The sequence below is a fragment of the Geospiza fortis genome, unplaced genomic scaffold (assembly GCF_000277835.1).
Source record: "Geospiza fortis unplaced genomic scaffold, GeoFor_1.0 scaffold171, whole genome shotgun sequence".
Lineage (NCBI taxonomy): Eukaryota > Metazoa > Chordata > Aves > Passeriformes > Thraupidae > Geospiza > Geospiza fortis.
The window spans coordinates 8,249,974-8,264,778 of NW_005054313.1; the positions used below are offsets into that span (position 1 = coordinate 8,249,974).

General features: G+C 40.8%; 2 protein-coding genes across 3 annotated transcripts in view; both read right to left on the minus strand.

Moving 5' to 3' along the window:
- Positions 1–151, minus strand: part of MTMR10 (myotubularin related protein 10) — a 33,678-nt gene extending 33,527 nt beyond the window's left edge. The window contains exon 1 of the mRNA XM_014306461.1: positions 29–151. Coding sequence (XP_014161936.1) covers positions 29–151 — 123 coding nt within the window. The remainder of the gene's footprint in view (positions 1–28) is intronic.
- Positions 152–6,560: 6,409 nt separating this feature from the next.
- TRPM1 (transient receptor potential cation channel subfamily M member 1) overlaps positions 6,561–14,805 on the minus strand; it is an 84,678-nt gene continuing 76,433 nt past the window's right edge. For both annotated transcript variants that reach the window (XM_031055932.1, XM_031055933.1), the window contains 3 exons: positions 13,221–13,420; positions 11,947–12,079; positions 6,561–10,087 (listed from right to left, as the gene is read on the minus strand). In XM_031055932.1, the coding sequence (XP_030911792.1) occupies positions 8,827–10,087; positions 11,947–12,079; positions 13,221–13,420 (1,594 nt within the window). In that variant the 3' untranslated portion in view covers positions 6,561–8,826. The remainder of the gene's footprint in view (positions 10,088–11,946; positions 12,080–13,220; positions 13,421–14,805) is intronic.

Here is a 14,805-nt window from a genome sequence, read left to right on the forward strand (position 1 = left end):
CGGAGGCCGTGGCTGCTCCATCGCTGACAGCGTTCACAGCCAGGTTCTCTCCGGCCTTGAGCAAGGTGCTCCTGCCCCTGACAGGGTTTTGAACTGGATGATCGATGCTCCATCCCAAGCCCTTGACGTTCTGTGAATCACTAAGTGCCATGGAGTTCTTCCCCTGGCACCCTTTACAGAAGGTGTACACATTACAGCTGTGGGGTGTATGAACCCTCTCAGGCACATGATGTGACTTGGGGATGGTTCTGTGCAGGGCCAGGAGCTGGACTCTATGATCCTTGTGGGTCCTTCCAACTCAGCATATTCTGTGTGATTCTGTGAGGGCTGGATGATGCCCCAGGCAGCTGCTCAGTCACCGTCCAACTCTGCAGCCCTGCTGACTGTGAGAGCTGGATGTTGATCCAATATTGTTGTAACTCCCTTTAAGCTTTCCAGGCACTCGTGTTGCTCACCTGAACTTCTCCAGAACATGGGAATAACACAGGCACCCACCTAAACTGCCAAAATCCATCACTGCTATCTCTTTTAAGTAAGAAACTGAGTAACTGCTTGTGTTTACTTAGTGACCTATGGCACCCATGAAGGTCCATACTGCAGATGATTATTATGACTGCTCTAAACTTGGCCTCCACAGTGAAAACACCTCCTACACAAAGCAACAGTTTGGGTGGAAATGTGGTTTAATGGAGAAGCCTAGATCAGGAATACATGGTCTGTCAGCTGTGAGATCTGGGGAAGGGGGAGAGTCTGGGTTCTCCTGCTGATGATCCAGTCACAAGGGAACTGGGTCAAGCCAGCAGGTCTCTCCAGATCTTGGAGCCAGGTCTGAAGTGTTCAGTAGGGTAAGAAGGGCCCTGGCTGCTGGTGCACCCAGTCATGGTTCCAGCTGTGAGCCAAGCAGAGTTCACAGCAAGGACCATGGTTTAGGGGTGGGAGTTGAAGGCCAGGACCTGACAAACAAACTGCTGCTGTTTTGCAGCTTCACCATATTAAGAAGCATAATTTTGGTCAGCATACTGCCATGAAAATGGAACAGCTCATGTAGAATGTAACATTTGTAAAGGCCTGCTACAGCATAGTGGTGAAGACTCCACAAAAATGGACACATTTTTAGACACAAAATGACACATATAGTACTCAACATCAGCTGCAAAGTCAAGATCTCCCCTCATTAATAGAAACTATATTACATTGCATTATAGAACCTGGGATTTTTTGTGAAGTCTGAGGGTGTGTGGTCAATGAAAGAACATACTTTAGGGCACAATCTGGATCTCACAATTTAGAGGAGATGCCCCACTGATTGCAGCAGAAAGGTTTGATTGAACAGTGGGGAGGGAAACAATTCACTGGCACCTGCCTAGACTGAGGAAATCTCAGGTGCATACATTTAATGCTGTTCAACAGCCCCAGAGGGAGCACCTTGCTCTTGGACTTGTAGATAGAGAAGATAAAACCAATCCCAGTGTACTTTTCAAAACAAGTGCACCTCCTTGCATAAAGGCCCCATCTTATTGCTAATGGCAGACAATGCCCTTCACTTTATCCTCTATTTTTATTTTGTGATGGAAACATCCTTGTGTAAGTGGGATTATTCAGCCTGGCATGACCTCATGCCCCAGTCCATTTTAGAGAGTGCACTGTGCTGCAGATGCTGCTGATGGTGTAGAGCTGAGTGCTGTGGGAGCAAACCACAGCTCCTCTCATCCCCTTTCATAACCTAAATCCTTTGGATGTTTGATAAGTGAGAAATACTGTGGGACTAGCCCTTATCTTTATCCTTCTTTAAAGTTTTTGTTCATATTCAGAACTGGTGAATCAAAAAGAGAGAAAGTGAGGGGGTGAGGAAGGCAGAAATTGCCCAGACTTGGAATTGCACATAATAAATTTGCCAGTGATATTAAAAATTATTATTATTTACACCATATCAGAATTACAAGAGTGTTTCTGCATCAGCACAGAGACTTTTTAGGAGTAGCTGCAAAAGCAATCTTACTTGTGAGAGGATGATCACAGGATAGCAAAAATTTCCATTAAGGACTGCACTGACGCATTGAAATTGCAGTGCTGTTCTGAAAAGGAGCAAACAAAATCAAAACTAAGATCTCACAAGATTTGTGAGGATTGTTACTGGAACTGGTTACAAGTTTCCACTGAAAGAGTTCTATGCCAGTAGGAGAAGAAGGCTGATTTGGCAGAATTGAGTACTTTGGAGAAGCAAGTTAATTGTCACAACTTGCAGTGAGATGCAGACAGGCAGAGCAGGACAGGCAAGTAGGGCAGGGTAGACAGGCAGGGCAGGGCAGGGCAGACAAGGCAAAAGGGCAAGCAGGGCAGGCAGGGCAATCCTCAGGCTCCTTTTTGGCAATGAACTCAACTGCCTGCCCATCTCTGGCCATCCCAGCTCTGCTTCACTCCTTTTTCAAAGAGTTCTGCTAAACCAGAGATTTTTGAGAATGCCTTTGTCTATGAGAGCAGTCTTGAAATAACGGTGGGAAGACAGCTGTGCAACAAAGCCAGCTGAACTGAAAAGACTGCAGATGTCTGGTGTTATTCTCATTATTTAAAAAATATTTTTTTTTACTCAGCACAGTTATTTTCCTTGTCTCTACCTTGTTATTCAGTGGTATCTCCTGTGTGCTAGCCTGGCCAGGACCCTTTCACTTGGCCACTCTCTGAGAAGCAGCCTGGCCTGCTCTCGCAGTGGTATCACCCCCAACACTGTGTGGTTGTCTCCCAGGGCTCTTTTTACACACAGTGCCTCCGTTTGTGACAGTGCAGATAATCATCTGTTAGGGATGGCTGGGGTGCAGAACCTGCTGTGTTCAGTGCACACTCAGATTAGGCACCTTCCTCAAAGTTCTGCTCCAACCTCCCAAGGCAGCTCTGTGGCTGGGGAAGTGCTCTGGCTTATGCAATGCATGAGGGCTGGGGTTAAATCAGAACAGATTTTCACAATGGTCCCTTTTGATCTCCCAGCAGATTAGAGAATGGCTTTCATTAGGCATGTTCAAGAACAGGTTAGACCACCATCTGCCACTGATGCTATTGACATAGCTGAACTTGCCTTTTGCAGATGATCTCTTCCAGGCCTGTATTTCTATGGCAACTTCCATGTTTTCATAGCTCTCTGAAGACTGGTTCAATTATTGGTTTGAACTCCAAGACAAAAAGACACAAGTGTTGTCTGATTTCACGGCAAAGCTATGTGCCCAAAGCTACAGCAAGGCTGCAGCAAGCCTGCAAAGTCAGAGATTCACTGATGGAAGTCAGTTCTATTTTTCCCTGAAAGTGCTACAGTTTATTACTTTACCTGGACACCTCTCTACTTGTGCACTCAATAGTTTGTGCACCCGAGTTGCCTCAGCCTGCACTCAGAAGTGTGGGACTCTGGGGACTTGTCAGGGAGCCAGCCCTACAGATCTGTATTGCCTCTTACAGAATAAAAACAAAATGCCTTAAATTTATTAAACAGTTGGTAAAAAAACCCAGTCATTCCTGAATGTACTTGATGAAGATCTAGGAGAAGAATATTTAAAATGTGTTTACTTACATTAAACAGCAAATCTGACAGTCTTGACAAAATATATACAAAAGACATAAAAACTATGCGGAAGTTTTAGTTTCTTGAGGTATCTCAGGAAAGAAGCCTCCTTTGCAGGGCACATCTGTGAAGTGGAGGCGGTCTTCTTTGCGTGGAGGTTTAATGATATGGAACTTTGCTATGCCAGGTAAGGGGACCTTCCTTGTTAACCATTGTGTAGGTTTTACTTGCCTGGAGTTACCTTGGCTTGGACTATTTCACACAGGTATTGTGATAGTGACTATTAGATTACTGGTGCTTCTAAACTAGAATCTAATATTTTTCCAAGGCTCTTTTTGAAGGCTGTTGGTTTGCTCTGGATAGCTTGCTGAGCACAGCAGTCCACTTAGGGTAAGTAAAGAGAGATACTTGCATCTAGAGTCATGCAGGATGAAGCACTGTGGTCTTACTGGGTGTTCATGTTGCAGAAACAAAAGAGGAGCAGGCACATGAAATTATGTACCCTCTTTTTCACTACTCCAACACCAAGCACTAGGTGGATACCAGCGCTTAAATATTTCAGCTGAACATCTGCAAAGAATAATTTAAAGCCTGTTATGAAGACATACCTTACATCCATTGTAAAGATAGAGGGCATCAGCCATAAAGCACCACTATGCCATATCAAATTCTGCAGATAAGGCTAAAAGTTGAAAAAAACAAAATAAATTTGCAGTTTTAAGAAAATCTGTAGTCTTTGTCTCACTCCTCTCAAGGCTTGTGGTTTGTCAGCCTACAATGCAAAGTACTGCTGGGTGCTGTTTTCTGCCTACCCCAAACTCCTGTGCCTGACACCATTTGAAATGGTCTTTAAATGGCCACATCAGCCAGGTCCTTACATCACTTTTGCCTTCCTGTCTGATGCTGGATCACAATAGAGGATCAAAATCCACAATTAGGCTGAATTTTCAGCTTAGGTGACTGCTGCATGTGGTAGAATATTTGTCTGCAATGATTGCAGTGAGAAGAAAACATCCCTAGTGCTAATGTAGCCTCATAGCCCAGCAAACAGAGGCTAATTGTCACTGCTAGTAACAGGCCACAGGCTTTATGCTGACTTTGTAAGGCCTCAGGACTGAGGCTTGTCAGGATGCTTTGTCTGAACTTGCCTTAACCTGCCTCAAGCTGTCAATCATTTGTTTAGCTGTGAAAGCAATTTTTCTAATGATGAGGAAATTCAGGTTTATTTGTAGGATTTAAAGGCCAGTGATGAAAAACAAGATATAACTTTGTAGCTCTCATAAAAATGCCCCTAAAGTAGCAAAAAATAAGGACAAAGAAACAACATGAACATCATGCTCACCCTACAAAGGACCTGGGATGCTGACAGCTGGCAGGATGTCCTCACTATCCTCACTGTAGCCACTGACCATTAGACCCAGAGGATCAGAGCAGGAGTAAATAAACATCAAAATAAAGGGTAGATAGTAGGAAGTGTACATCAAATAACTTTAGCTATTTCTGGTTTTCCATTAGTAGTATAGTAGTATTCTTTTCTGTTCTCTCTTCTTGTCTCTTCTCTAATTAGATGGATCTAAACTAATAACAATTAATATATTAGACTGTTAAAACTTGTTACACTAATAATAAATTCTCAACTTTACATCTAAGGCTCCCAACAGCTTTTGAGTGCAACACTAATTCAGGCAGAAGTGACCTGCTGGACAGGACAGTGCTGCAGAAGCATCTGTGGGCCCCCAGCACCATGTCCAAGGACTGCTGTCATTTGGAAAACTCACCTGCTCCAGGTGAAGGGCTCCAGCAGCACACTGCCTTTGTGTCAGCCCAGAACACCTGTAACAGGGCACAGTCCTGTTAATCATCTTGCAGAGCTAATGAAATGATCCTCTTAGCATCCTTGGTCATGCACCTTCCTCATGTTCCTCTTTCCTGACAAGGCCTTGCAGATGTGTTTTTTGGTTTTTGGTGGTTTTTTTTTTTTTAGAAGAACAGATAAATATTTTGCTGAAGATGCCAAACACAGAACCTTGGAAAGCATCCAGATAAGCAGCATGGAGAAACCATAGTTGGAAGGTTTCAATGGCTACTTTAATGAATTAGTAAATAATATGGAAAATGGGCTTTCTTGATTCTCAGGTATTGATCTCCAGCTTCTAAAATGGATAAAGTGACTCTGCAACAGGAGAGGCTTGTGAGGGCAAAGTTAAGCTAGTCTCTGAATGATGCAATGTAAAAAGGGGTAACTCATGGAATCAGGTGGTAGGGTCATGAACCTGCCTTTGTGAATATGACAATTAGTCACTGTGTTGAAAACATTTGCCTTGAGGGAAAAGGAAATGTTTGTATTGCAAGATACTGTAAGATGAACAAATTTGAATTACCTCAGAGTAATATCTCTGCATAGACATAGCCCTAGAGTACACACCCTTTCAGCTTGACTTGCTTCAGTATAGGTCAAGCACACAATAAATCATGGCAATGGAATTCACAGTGACATTGCTGTGAAGTCACCACATGCCTAGCAGTGAAGGGGGACACATCTTCCTGAAAAGCAGTATTAAACATGCCTCTTCAGAAATGCAAATTCTCTGCCTGCATCCTTTCAGCCACTATTCAAGAAAGCATGGAGGCAGACATGCAAATGTGATGGTCATTATTCTGCTTAGTGAGCTCCAAATCTATTATTAGTCTTCTATGCACATACAAAACCATATTTAAATCTTATTAAAATGGCTGTTTGTCCAAAATGACTCTGCCAACAAGTAAAGTGTTCTTACTTCACTTGTAATGGCAGAGAGATTGTCATTCAGTTCATACTGTGTGAGAGCACGGAAAATATCCAAACCTCTTAAAATCATCTCTCTGTAGGAAATGTTATGCAAAATTACTGGCAACTGTGAAGAAAAAAAAATTGCTTAGAAGATGTTTGACCCATGCACTGCATAAGAAGAAACAGATTAGTAAAGTGTTCGGACATTATAGAGAAAAAATTGGTATATAGAATTAATTTACCATATTTTTCATGTGTTTCTTTATAAATATTTTTACACAAAGGAAGTATATAAATACAAAGGTAAAATATTTTTGTTTGAAATCTACATACTATCAGACAAATTGTCAATGTAAGTGCTAAAAAAATTAAGTGGTCAAAAGCATGATTAACACACATTTTATAAAGACAATGTAACAAGAGGTATGCAACACACTGTATTCCATTCCACAATGCATACTGCTTGTTTAGCACAGTGCTGAAAAGCTGCATCCCTTTGTGTTTGTTAATGAATCCATTTCTGGTGAATGTGCAGGCAAACAATAAAAAGGCATTGGCAAACTGGAGGTTATTTTAACCACATATACACAATGGCTATGTAGTTGCACAGAATGGTAACACAGAAGTAAACATGGAAGTGAAACAATTTCAAATGTCATTCTGTTTGTACAAAATGTCAAGTTCCCTAAGTTGAAGAAAAGAGAAGCCCACATAAAAAGCAAAATGTCAACACTGTTCCAACAGCAGTGAAACCAGTAAACCTGCTGGTAAGAACCAAGATAGCAAAAATCCAAAAGAAATGATGACTGAACTTTGTGAAATGCCTGTGCACTTTCCACAATCATTCAGTTTGGTAACAGTACTTCAGGGTATAAGAATGGATGGAGTATGAAAATATAATGCAAACAGTACAAATCAGATACCATTAATCCATTTATCGAGTCTTCCATCAATCTCTGCATTTCAAAATGCTGTAAGCATCATTGTCAAGGAGGACATTGAGACCTGCACTGTGGGGCTGATGGTGAGTGAAAAAAGAAATTACATCTTTTCAAAATAGCATATGAATGAGTCCTGATGGGTAATGAGTTAAGCATAAACCTTTGACCAGTATTCTGCCTTTAACTCATTTTCAAAATTGTCTGCCCAGTGGTAAGCATCCCCTGTTGAAGAGAGGTGCTGAATATTTGGGAAATCAAAGTTCCTAAAACTTAACAGGGAAGAATGAGACAAATAACACCATGCTATCATGAAGAAAATTATCAAAACCTAGTACTTAGAATGCCACTGCAGAGACAAGTGTTCTGGACACGTCTAACTACAGATGCTGATTTCCACACTTAGTCCTCAAAACACTTTTGTTGTAGAGACTTTTTTCTCCTTTGACATTTGTTTTTGAAATGTACTCAAGAAAATGTACAGAATTTCTATTCTCATCTGGAAAATCTATATTTTGTTTAGACAGACTCCTAGAAACTGTTCCTTGTTCCTCATGTGTCATAATGAAATCGCAAAATGGAAGATGAATTTGTCACAGTAGATTTGTTTCAAGCAAAGATTGAATCTGAATCTCACCTGATCAGAACACCTTTCTGGTTCTGTTTTGATTTGTTTTCCCTTGCAGGCATCTAAGAAAATCTTCTTCTAAGTCTACATGGACTTCTGTTGTAATCCTCATTTATACAAAACACTGATGGACATATTGGATTTCTATTATTAAAATTTCTATGTACTTGATATTCTTAGAATCTCCCTAAACATTTTGAAACAATGATCACTGTTTTTCAACAGTTTAAGGCTGTCACGGCATGCTTTGGGTTGGGGACAGATGTGATCCTGAAAGCAAGATTATGCCACTGAAGTTCAAGGACAGATTAAGAATATGTCTACATGTGGCTTTCCAGGTCAGATTTCTCCAAACACAACTGCATTTTGCCACTCTGGCCTATTTTAGTAGATGAGAACTGCCATGTCATGCCATTCTGAAAGAGAAGCTAAGCAGCATGCATGAAATCAGAAGTGAAAGAAGGGACTGCATAATTTTTCCTTGCCTCCAACAATTTTGTTTTGATCTGAAAAAACACCATGGCTACAAAGAAACCAGCTGCATAAGTAAGGATAAAACTAAGGCTGGTTAAAAATGTGTTCAGTTTGAGAAATCTTCTGATAAAATTATTACATTATAATATTGCTCTTTCTCTAAGAGCTTTATAATGAGCTTGTCAGTAAATGAGCTTATGAGGGAGGCTGAAATGGAACAAAGGAAGATCTATATATTCAGCATCAGTGGACTGTACCTATCTTTTATCTGCCCTTGAGAGAACATCTCCCTTTCACCCAACCCAGCAAGCATTTATTTAAGAACAGAACATGTATCTAATTAAGTTTAAAAGAAGAGAAATACATATATTCACAATTTTTCTTTAGAAATTAATTTGAAAATCCCTAATTTGTTCAATTAGTCATTCTGCTTTCTCAACTGTTGGTAAAACAGGGGCCATAAGCCACTTTAACATTCAGTTTCTGTGGATGCATTTTCTTGCCTGGTTTTCTGTTCTTCTGTTGCACTGCCAAATGCTACCACCAAATTAGTTACACTGCTAGCATGTCCTGGTCTATTTAATTTGTCCTTCACGGACTTGGCTTTCCGGGAATGGCTGTGCAAACTCTTGGAGCGTACTGATGGGAACCCAGGAGTCCTTTCTGGCTTTGCTGACAGGAAATTCTCCTCAGCCTTGACAGGGGCAGGCATAGAGGTGTAAGAGGCACTCATACCTGCTTCACCAACATTACTATCATCATCTGTGTCCATCTGCTTCTCCTCTGCTTGCCTTTCTGCTTCAGAGATCAACCCTGGGTATTCTGGAGGACGCTCTTGAGAAAGCTGCTGCTCAACTTCGTATTTCCACTCCGTGGCCCACTGCTCAATTGTAGAAGGGCACACCTGATCCATAATGGTACTGTACTCTGAGGTCCAGTTGTTAACTCCTCCAACCAGCTTTCCACCTTGTGCAAAAATAAAGCTCCTTGACTTCATCATAGTGGTTTGACAAGCACTGAAAGTTTCAGGAGGAAAATAGCGCATCGCTTTGGATTTATCCAAGGGATAAGAGATGGTTGCTTCTAACTTGGTACGTTCTACTTTTAACTGAGTGTTCTGAAAATCTGGTCCTGCTGCTGACTGACTGTTCGTAACAGCATTCATCTGGTTCACACTTTGAGGAATCATTCCATCGCTACTGAAAATCCCCTGCTTTTCACTCCCCAAACCACCTGAGCCAGAATGGGCTCTGGAAACATTCTGTGCAATTTCTAAGGTAGATTTACTGTGATCTGCTGTAGCAACTGCATTAGGACTCGAGGTATGGAGTCCAGTTTGGTGTTCTGGAGCCAGCATCCTTGGGTCTGCTCCATCTTCTTTGGTACCAATAGAGTGGGCTTTTTTACGCATGGCTGGTGACATAGGCGTGGCGCTGTCATCAAAGGTCAGCTCATCCCCAGAGATGTGGTATTTGTACATGCTGTAGCCATCAGAGCTGTTGACACTGCTCTGCCTCAGGAGGTAGGCAGCGTCACACTCGGAGGAGGCCCGCGAGCGCGTGTACGTCAGCTCGGATTTGTCGATGCCCGCCAGCTTCTCCAGAGCATTCACCATCCGGCCCGAGAGCTCCTCCAGCTGAGACAGCCGCAGATCCACTGTCTGCAGAGAAGCTTTCATAAAATGCTCTCTTTCATTCACCTCTTCTAGCCTCATTGACATATTTTCAACTCTGTGGGGTATAAGAAAGGAAGCAGAGAACAGAACCTGTAGAATGGTGCAGTAACTCATTACAGGCACACAGCTCCTGATTTCTCCCTAAGGCAGCATTTTGTGGTGTATATCATGCCTTGTTCTTTTTTCCTATGGGTAGCAACAAAAGCAGGAGCATTTTCTTGTTATCTATGCTTTCTGTACACCATATTAGAGGGGTATTTGAACTTTGCCCTTATATTCATGGCAGGAGAGCCCTTAGGGACAGACTTCTATTAACATTTCTGCGTGTGCCACCCACTGTGTGCTCAGTTGTTCTCTTTCACTGTGAAGCATCAAATTAATTACATGAAAAGTACTTTCTAATGGCATGCTCATAGGGTGACTTAAAATAGCATCAAAGCATGTTGTAAAACAGGTTCTGCAGCTGCATGAGAGAGAAACATATACTGGTGTTGATGGGATTGCTTTTGCTCTTGAAATACCTTTCTATTTTGTATCAGCTGAAGGGAGTGGAACTATTATCTAGTTCAATTAAAATAATACTTTTTCCCATTTTCTTCTTATCATTTATATCATAATGGATGTGATGGTACTAGAAAAACGCATATAGAGATAATTAACTGGAATGTGGCTTAGAAATCATATACGAATAAATCTACTGTGGAAATTAAATGAACGTTTTCTTGCTCCCATACACAAAAGATGATGAAGCATCTGGAGCAAGGAGCCATGAGAAATAAGCAAATCTGCTTTGTGGCCATAGACCATAGTGAATCAGTGAGGCTTATCAGCCCTGCTTTATTCTCTGCCACAATACCTAGGAATTTGACAAATTGCCACGGATAACCAGTGTGATAGAAACTACTCAAATATATGTAGCAGGTTTAATTTACTTCTCTATTCTCAAATTTCAAATATAATAATGCAAGATGTTCAGGGCCTCTCTCAAGAGAAGGAATTTTATCTATTAAAGAATTATATGGCTCACAGAGCTAATTCATAACAAATGCTAAAATGAAGATACAAATAGATATCTAGATAAATATGTATGTGGAGTACTTAATCAACAGAATACTGTGAGACAGATTAAGGTGAAAGTGTGTTCCGAATGTGTATGATTTTCATTGCAGGGAGAATTTTTCTTCATTTCAAGGAAGCAACAAAAGACCCCACCTCTTGACTTAGATCTACTGACAGAATAGGCAGAGCCTTTGGGAACAGTCCTGCCAAGTGACCTGGTAAAAAAGGCTGCTACCATTAGCACAGTGTGCTTACACAGCAATGTGCAAACACTACCCAGTCCTCAGAGCAAGCATAATGATTAACATGAGAATATTCCCCATCTTTTAAATGGGGACGTTCATACTGAAAATCCAAATGCCTTGTTCAAAGCCTGCAAGAGAATCTGTGGCAGAGATTAAAATTCAGCAGTTGTGAGTGCCAGACTCTAATGTAAACCACAGGTCTAAGGGAAGAACCCTCAGTGCTTTTGTCATTAAACTCCAACATGTTTCTCATGGTTGTATGAACTGTTGGAAGCTCAACAAGCAGCAATTTTCTCAAATGGATAAAAAGCATTACTGTGATCCTCAGATGGATAAGAGGTATAAAATTCATCATAAGCAAGGATGTTCTTATAACAAAGTTACCCAAACCAGCAGATTTTGTGACAAAACAGAAGGAATAACAAAAAGCTTGCTCTTTTGAGAGATGCACCTGCTCAAATAGTTATTTGGGATTCAGATCAGCTTCTGAGTTGGTGGTGGCTTTCTTCAAGATCAAAATTTTTTGTATTTTCCCTCAACCATGGGCATAAAGAAGATATTAAAAAGACTGTTCCCAACAGATAGAGTGGATTTTTGTTACAACAGGTACCTTTCAGAGGTTACTCTGATGCGTTCATCATTAGATGACTGCTGCTCATCCTCTTTCTCCTGGAAGTATTCTTCTACACACTGCTCTTCAAACTCATAGAGTTTTTTTAGCTCTTCATCATTCAGAAATAACTCTGCGCAAAAGAGAAGAACAAAAGAGGAGTTTCCTTTTTCTGAACTTCTGGCAGACAGTTTAAATCCAAATTAGCAGTTTATTTTAGACATGGCCATACTGCAGATTCTACTCCTGCACTAAATGAACAGATGATTTTTTAAAATAAGCAATGAGCACTTAGCTAAAGATGGGCAGAGCTGTGAAGGCAATGGAATGCATGATGAGCATCATCTGCTTCCATGGCCATCCACAGGGGGCTCTACATTCTGAATGACTTTGGCACTTTTTAACAGTTTGTGCATTGAACAAACTGACCAGATTTTACAAGATAAAGACCTGGGCAATCTCTGCCAGTTTGGCTGTTCCTTCATTCAAGTGTTATTCTTAAAAGGATGCAAGTTATAGGCAACAGATAAACTTAACAGATTGTTCAGAGATATTATTTGGAGAAGATGTTAAGAAATTTCTATTCACATAAGAAAAATCCAAGGGGAATATAAGCTTTTGGAACAATTCATCCTTTATCTGGATTTGTCCCTTTGCATTTGGAAGGAAAATTACATTTCCTTTCTTCCTTTTGTGCAAGGAAAGGAACATTGTGCAAAAATGTTTCCTGTGAAATTTAGAAGTAGAGGGATGTTGTGAGCATCCCTCACATTATTTCTACGAGGCATATAATGAAAAAATTAACAGTTACAGAGTATGTTAGGAGAAGAATCCTCAGTTTCCCTGTGAAATGACAGATAAATCTCCAAATGATAGTGGGAATACTCACAGTCACAGATTGCTCACAATCACAGAGCTGACACTATAGCTGACATTTGAAACTCTATCCCTTCTGTAATTCCTATTTGCCCCTCCCAACATATGAGCTTCACCAGAAATTGGTAAACCCCTGGAATGAGTAGGTACCATCTTGTTTTAAGAAAGCATGTTAAAGGACGTCTTTTTTAGCATCTGTGAGTTGCAAATTCTCAGGCGGCACCCACAGAGCCCAAGAGCTGTTAAAATACAAATACTTGATACAAATATTGGCCCATACTCTCTTCTGCAAATACACTTGATGGGCAAGGTGAACAAAACACTTCAGTGTCCTAGAAGCTGCTGCTTTCTGCTAATATGGTGCAAAGAGCTCAATTTAGAGAAGATATCTTGCATACTCAGTCCCCTGTCACGCTCGTCCTGGTCTCCATCACCCTTCCTGCAGCGGCAGCAGATCCGCTTGATGATGATGTAGATGTGGCTGAAGATAATCATTGGTGGTGGCAGGACAGGTCTGTCATGGAATGTCATGATCAGTTGGTACCTCTGGAACTTCCAGACTTGGTTGGATATTGATTTTACCTCAAAGAAGGTATTGCTGAAAGGAAACATAGGTACGGTTTCTATGAGGTCCCTAATCTCACTTCTCACTGAGCAAGTACTGTGTTGGAAAAAGCAGCAGCTAAATAACCTCATGGAGCCACAGGATTTGCTGGGTTCAGCACTTTGTGGGTGCTACTGAACTAAGGATTAAATTGAACTCATGATTTCACTACTCCTTTTGAAGGTAGCAAACAGCAGGTGCCCTGCATCCCTCAGGCACCACTCAGAACAGTCCTCTCAGACCATTTGCTCCTACTGTACAAATCCCTTAGGTGCCAGTGAAAACAAACTCGCACAATTTATGCATCACATAATTGGTATTTTGGAGCTTGGTTATAAAATATTTCTTTTAACACACGCCAGTATTTGATGCTACACAAAGTATTAAATCCAGGAAAAGTATTTTGTATGCTAAACTCAGAAGCTTCACATAGTTTGCCTTTAATATGCTAATCAGCTTGACCTACATAGAAGACTTTTCAAGTTTTCACAGAATGTCCTAAATTCAAAGTTTACTCCCTCAAACTTCTGATTCGAAAACATGCTGCATATTCTTGTAAAGGAATTTATTCTTGGAAGCTTCATCATTTTTACAGCAAAGGTGTGTTTTAAAGATGTTTAATTTTGAAATTCAGTTGATATGAAGTGATAGCAGTCAATCCAGAGATAACAATAGTCACAGTTATGAAATACCAACTAAGAGAAAGCAGACTTGATATTCTGTCTTAGAAAAGGCTTTTCAAGCTATTTTAAAGTATCTTCAGGCAGCTCACTCCACTTCTATGATGGTGATGATACTGGAACTTCCTTTTTATATTTTCTGTCCACTTATTTCCTAACTCTATGTGCTTTAGAATATCTACATTTGTAAAACCAGTTAAAACATCTCTTCGAAACCAAAGAATTCCTGTGTACACATAGATTTTACTTTCTTTAAGTTAAGTCTACATGAGGCTATGATCAATGATAAATAACGATGTCTTCATTCTGTGTCTCCTTTAGAGCAGGAATTCCCCAGCCAGATCTCAACCCTGTGCAAGCAGTCTGGGATGGCAGGAGTTAACAGCATGACCTACTTCCCAAACTGCTGATTCCTTGGTCCTTCGGCCAATAATAGCTACCATTGTAAGATTCTTCCCCTTCTCCCCAGCTATGTGACTGGCATTTGAGTACTTTAAATTCATGACCTTTTAAGCTACATACATCAAATGAAAGACAGGCTTTGTGAGCTGCAGATTTCTGGGCACACGAAGGACTGTTTTTTGCATTTGTGACACAAGTTTACACCGACAAGCCCTCCAACACTACATATTTGAAGGCAACAAAAATGGATCACCTGCTTTTCTCAGGTGCTCTGTTCAGAAAGTATTGCCAGCAAGT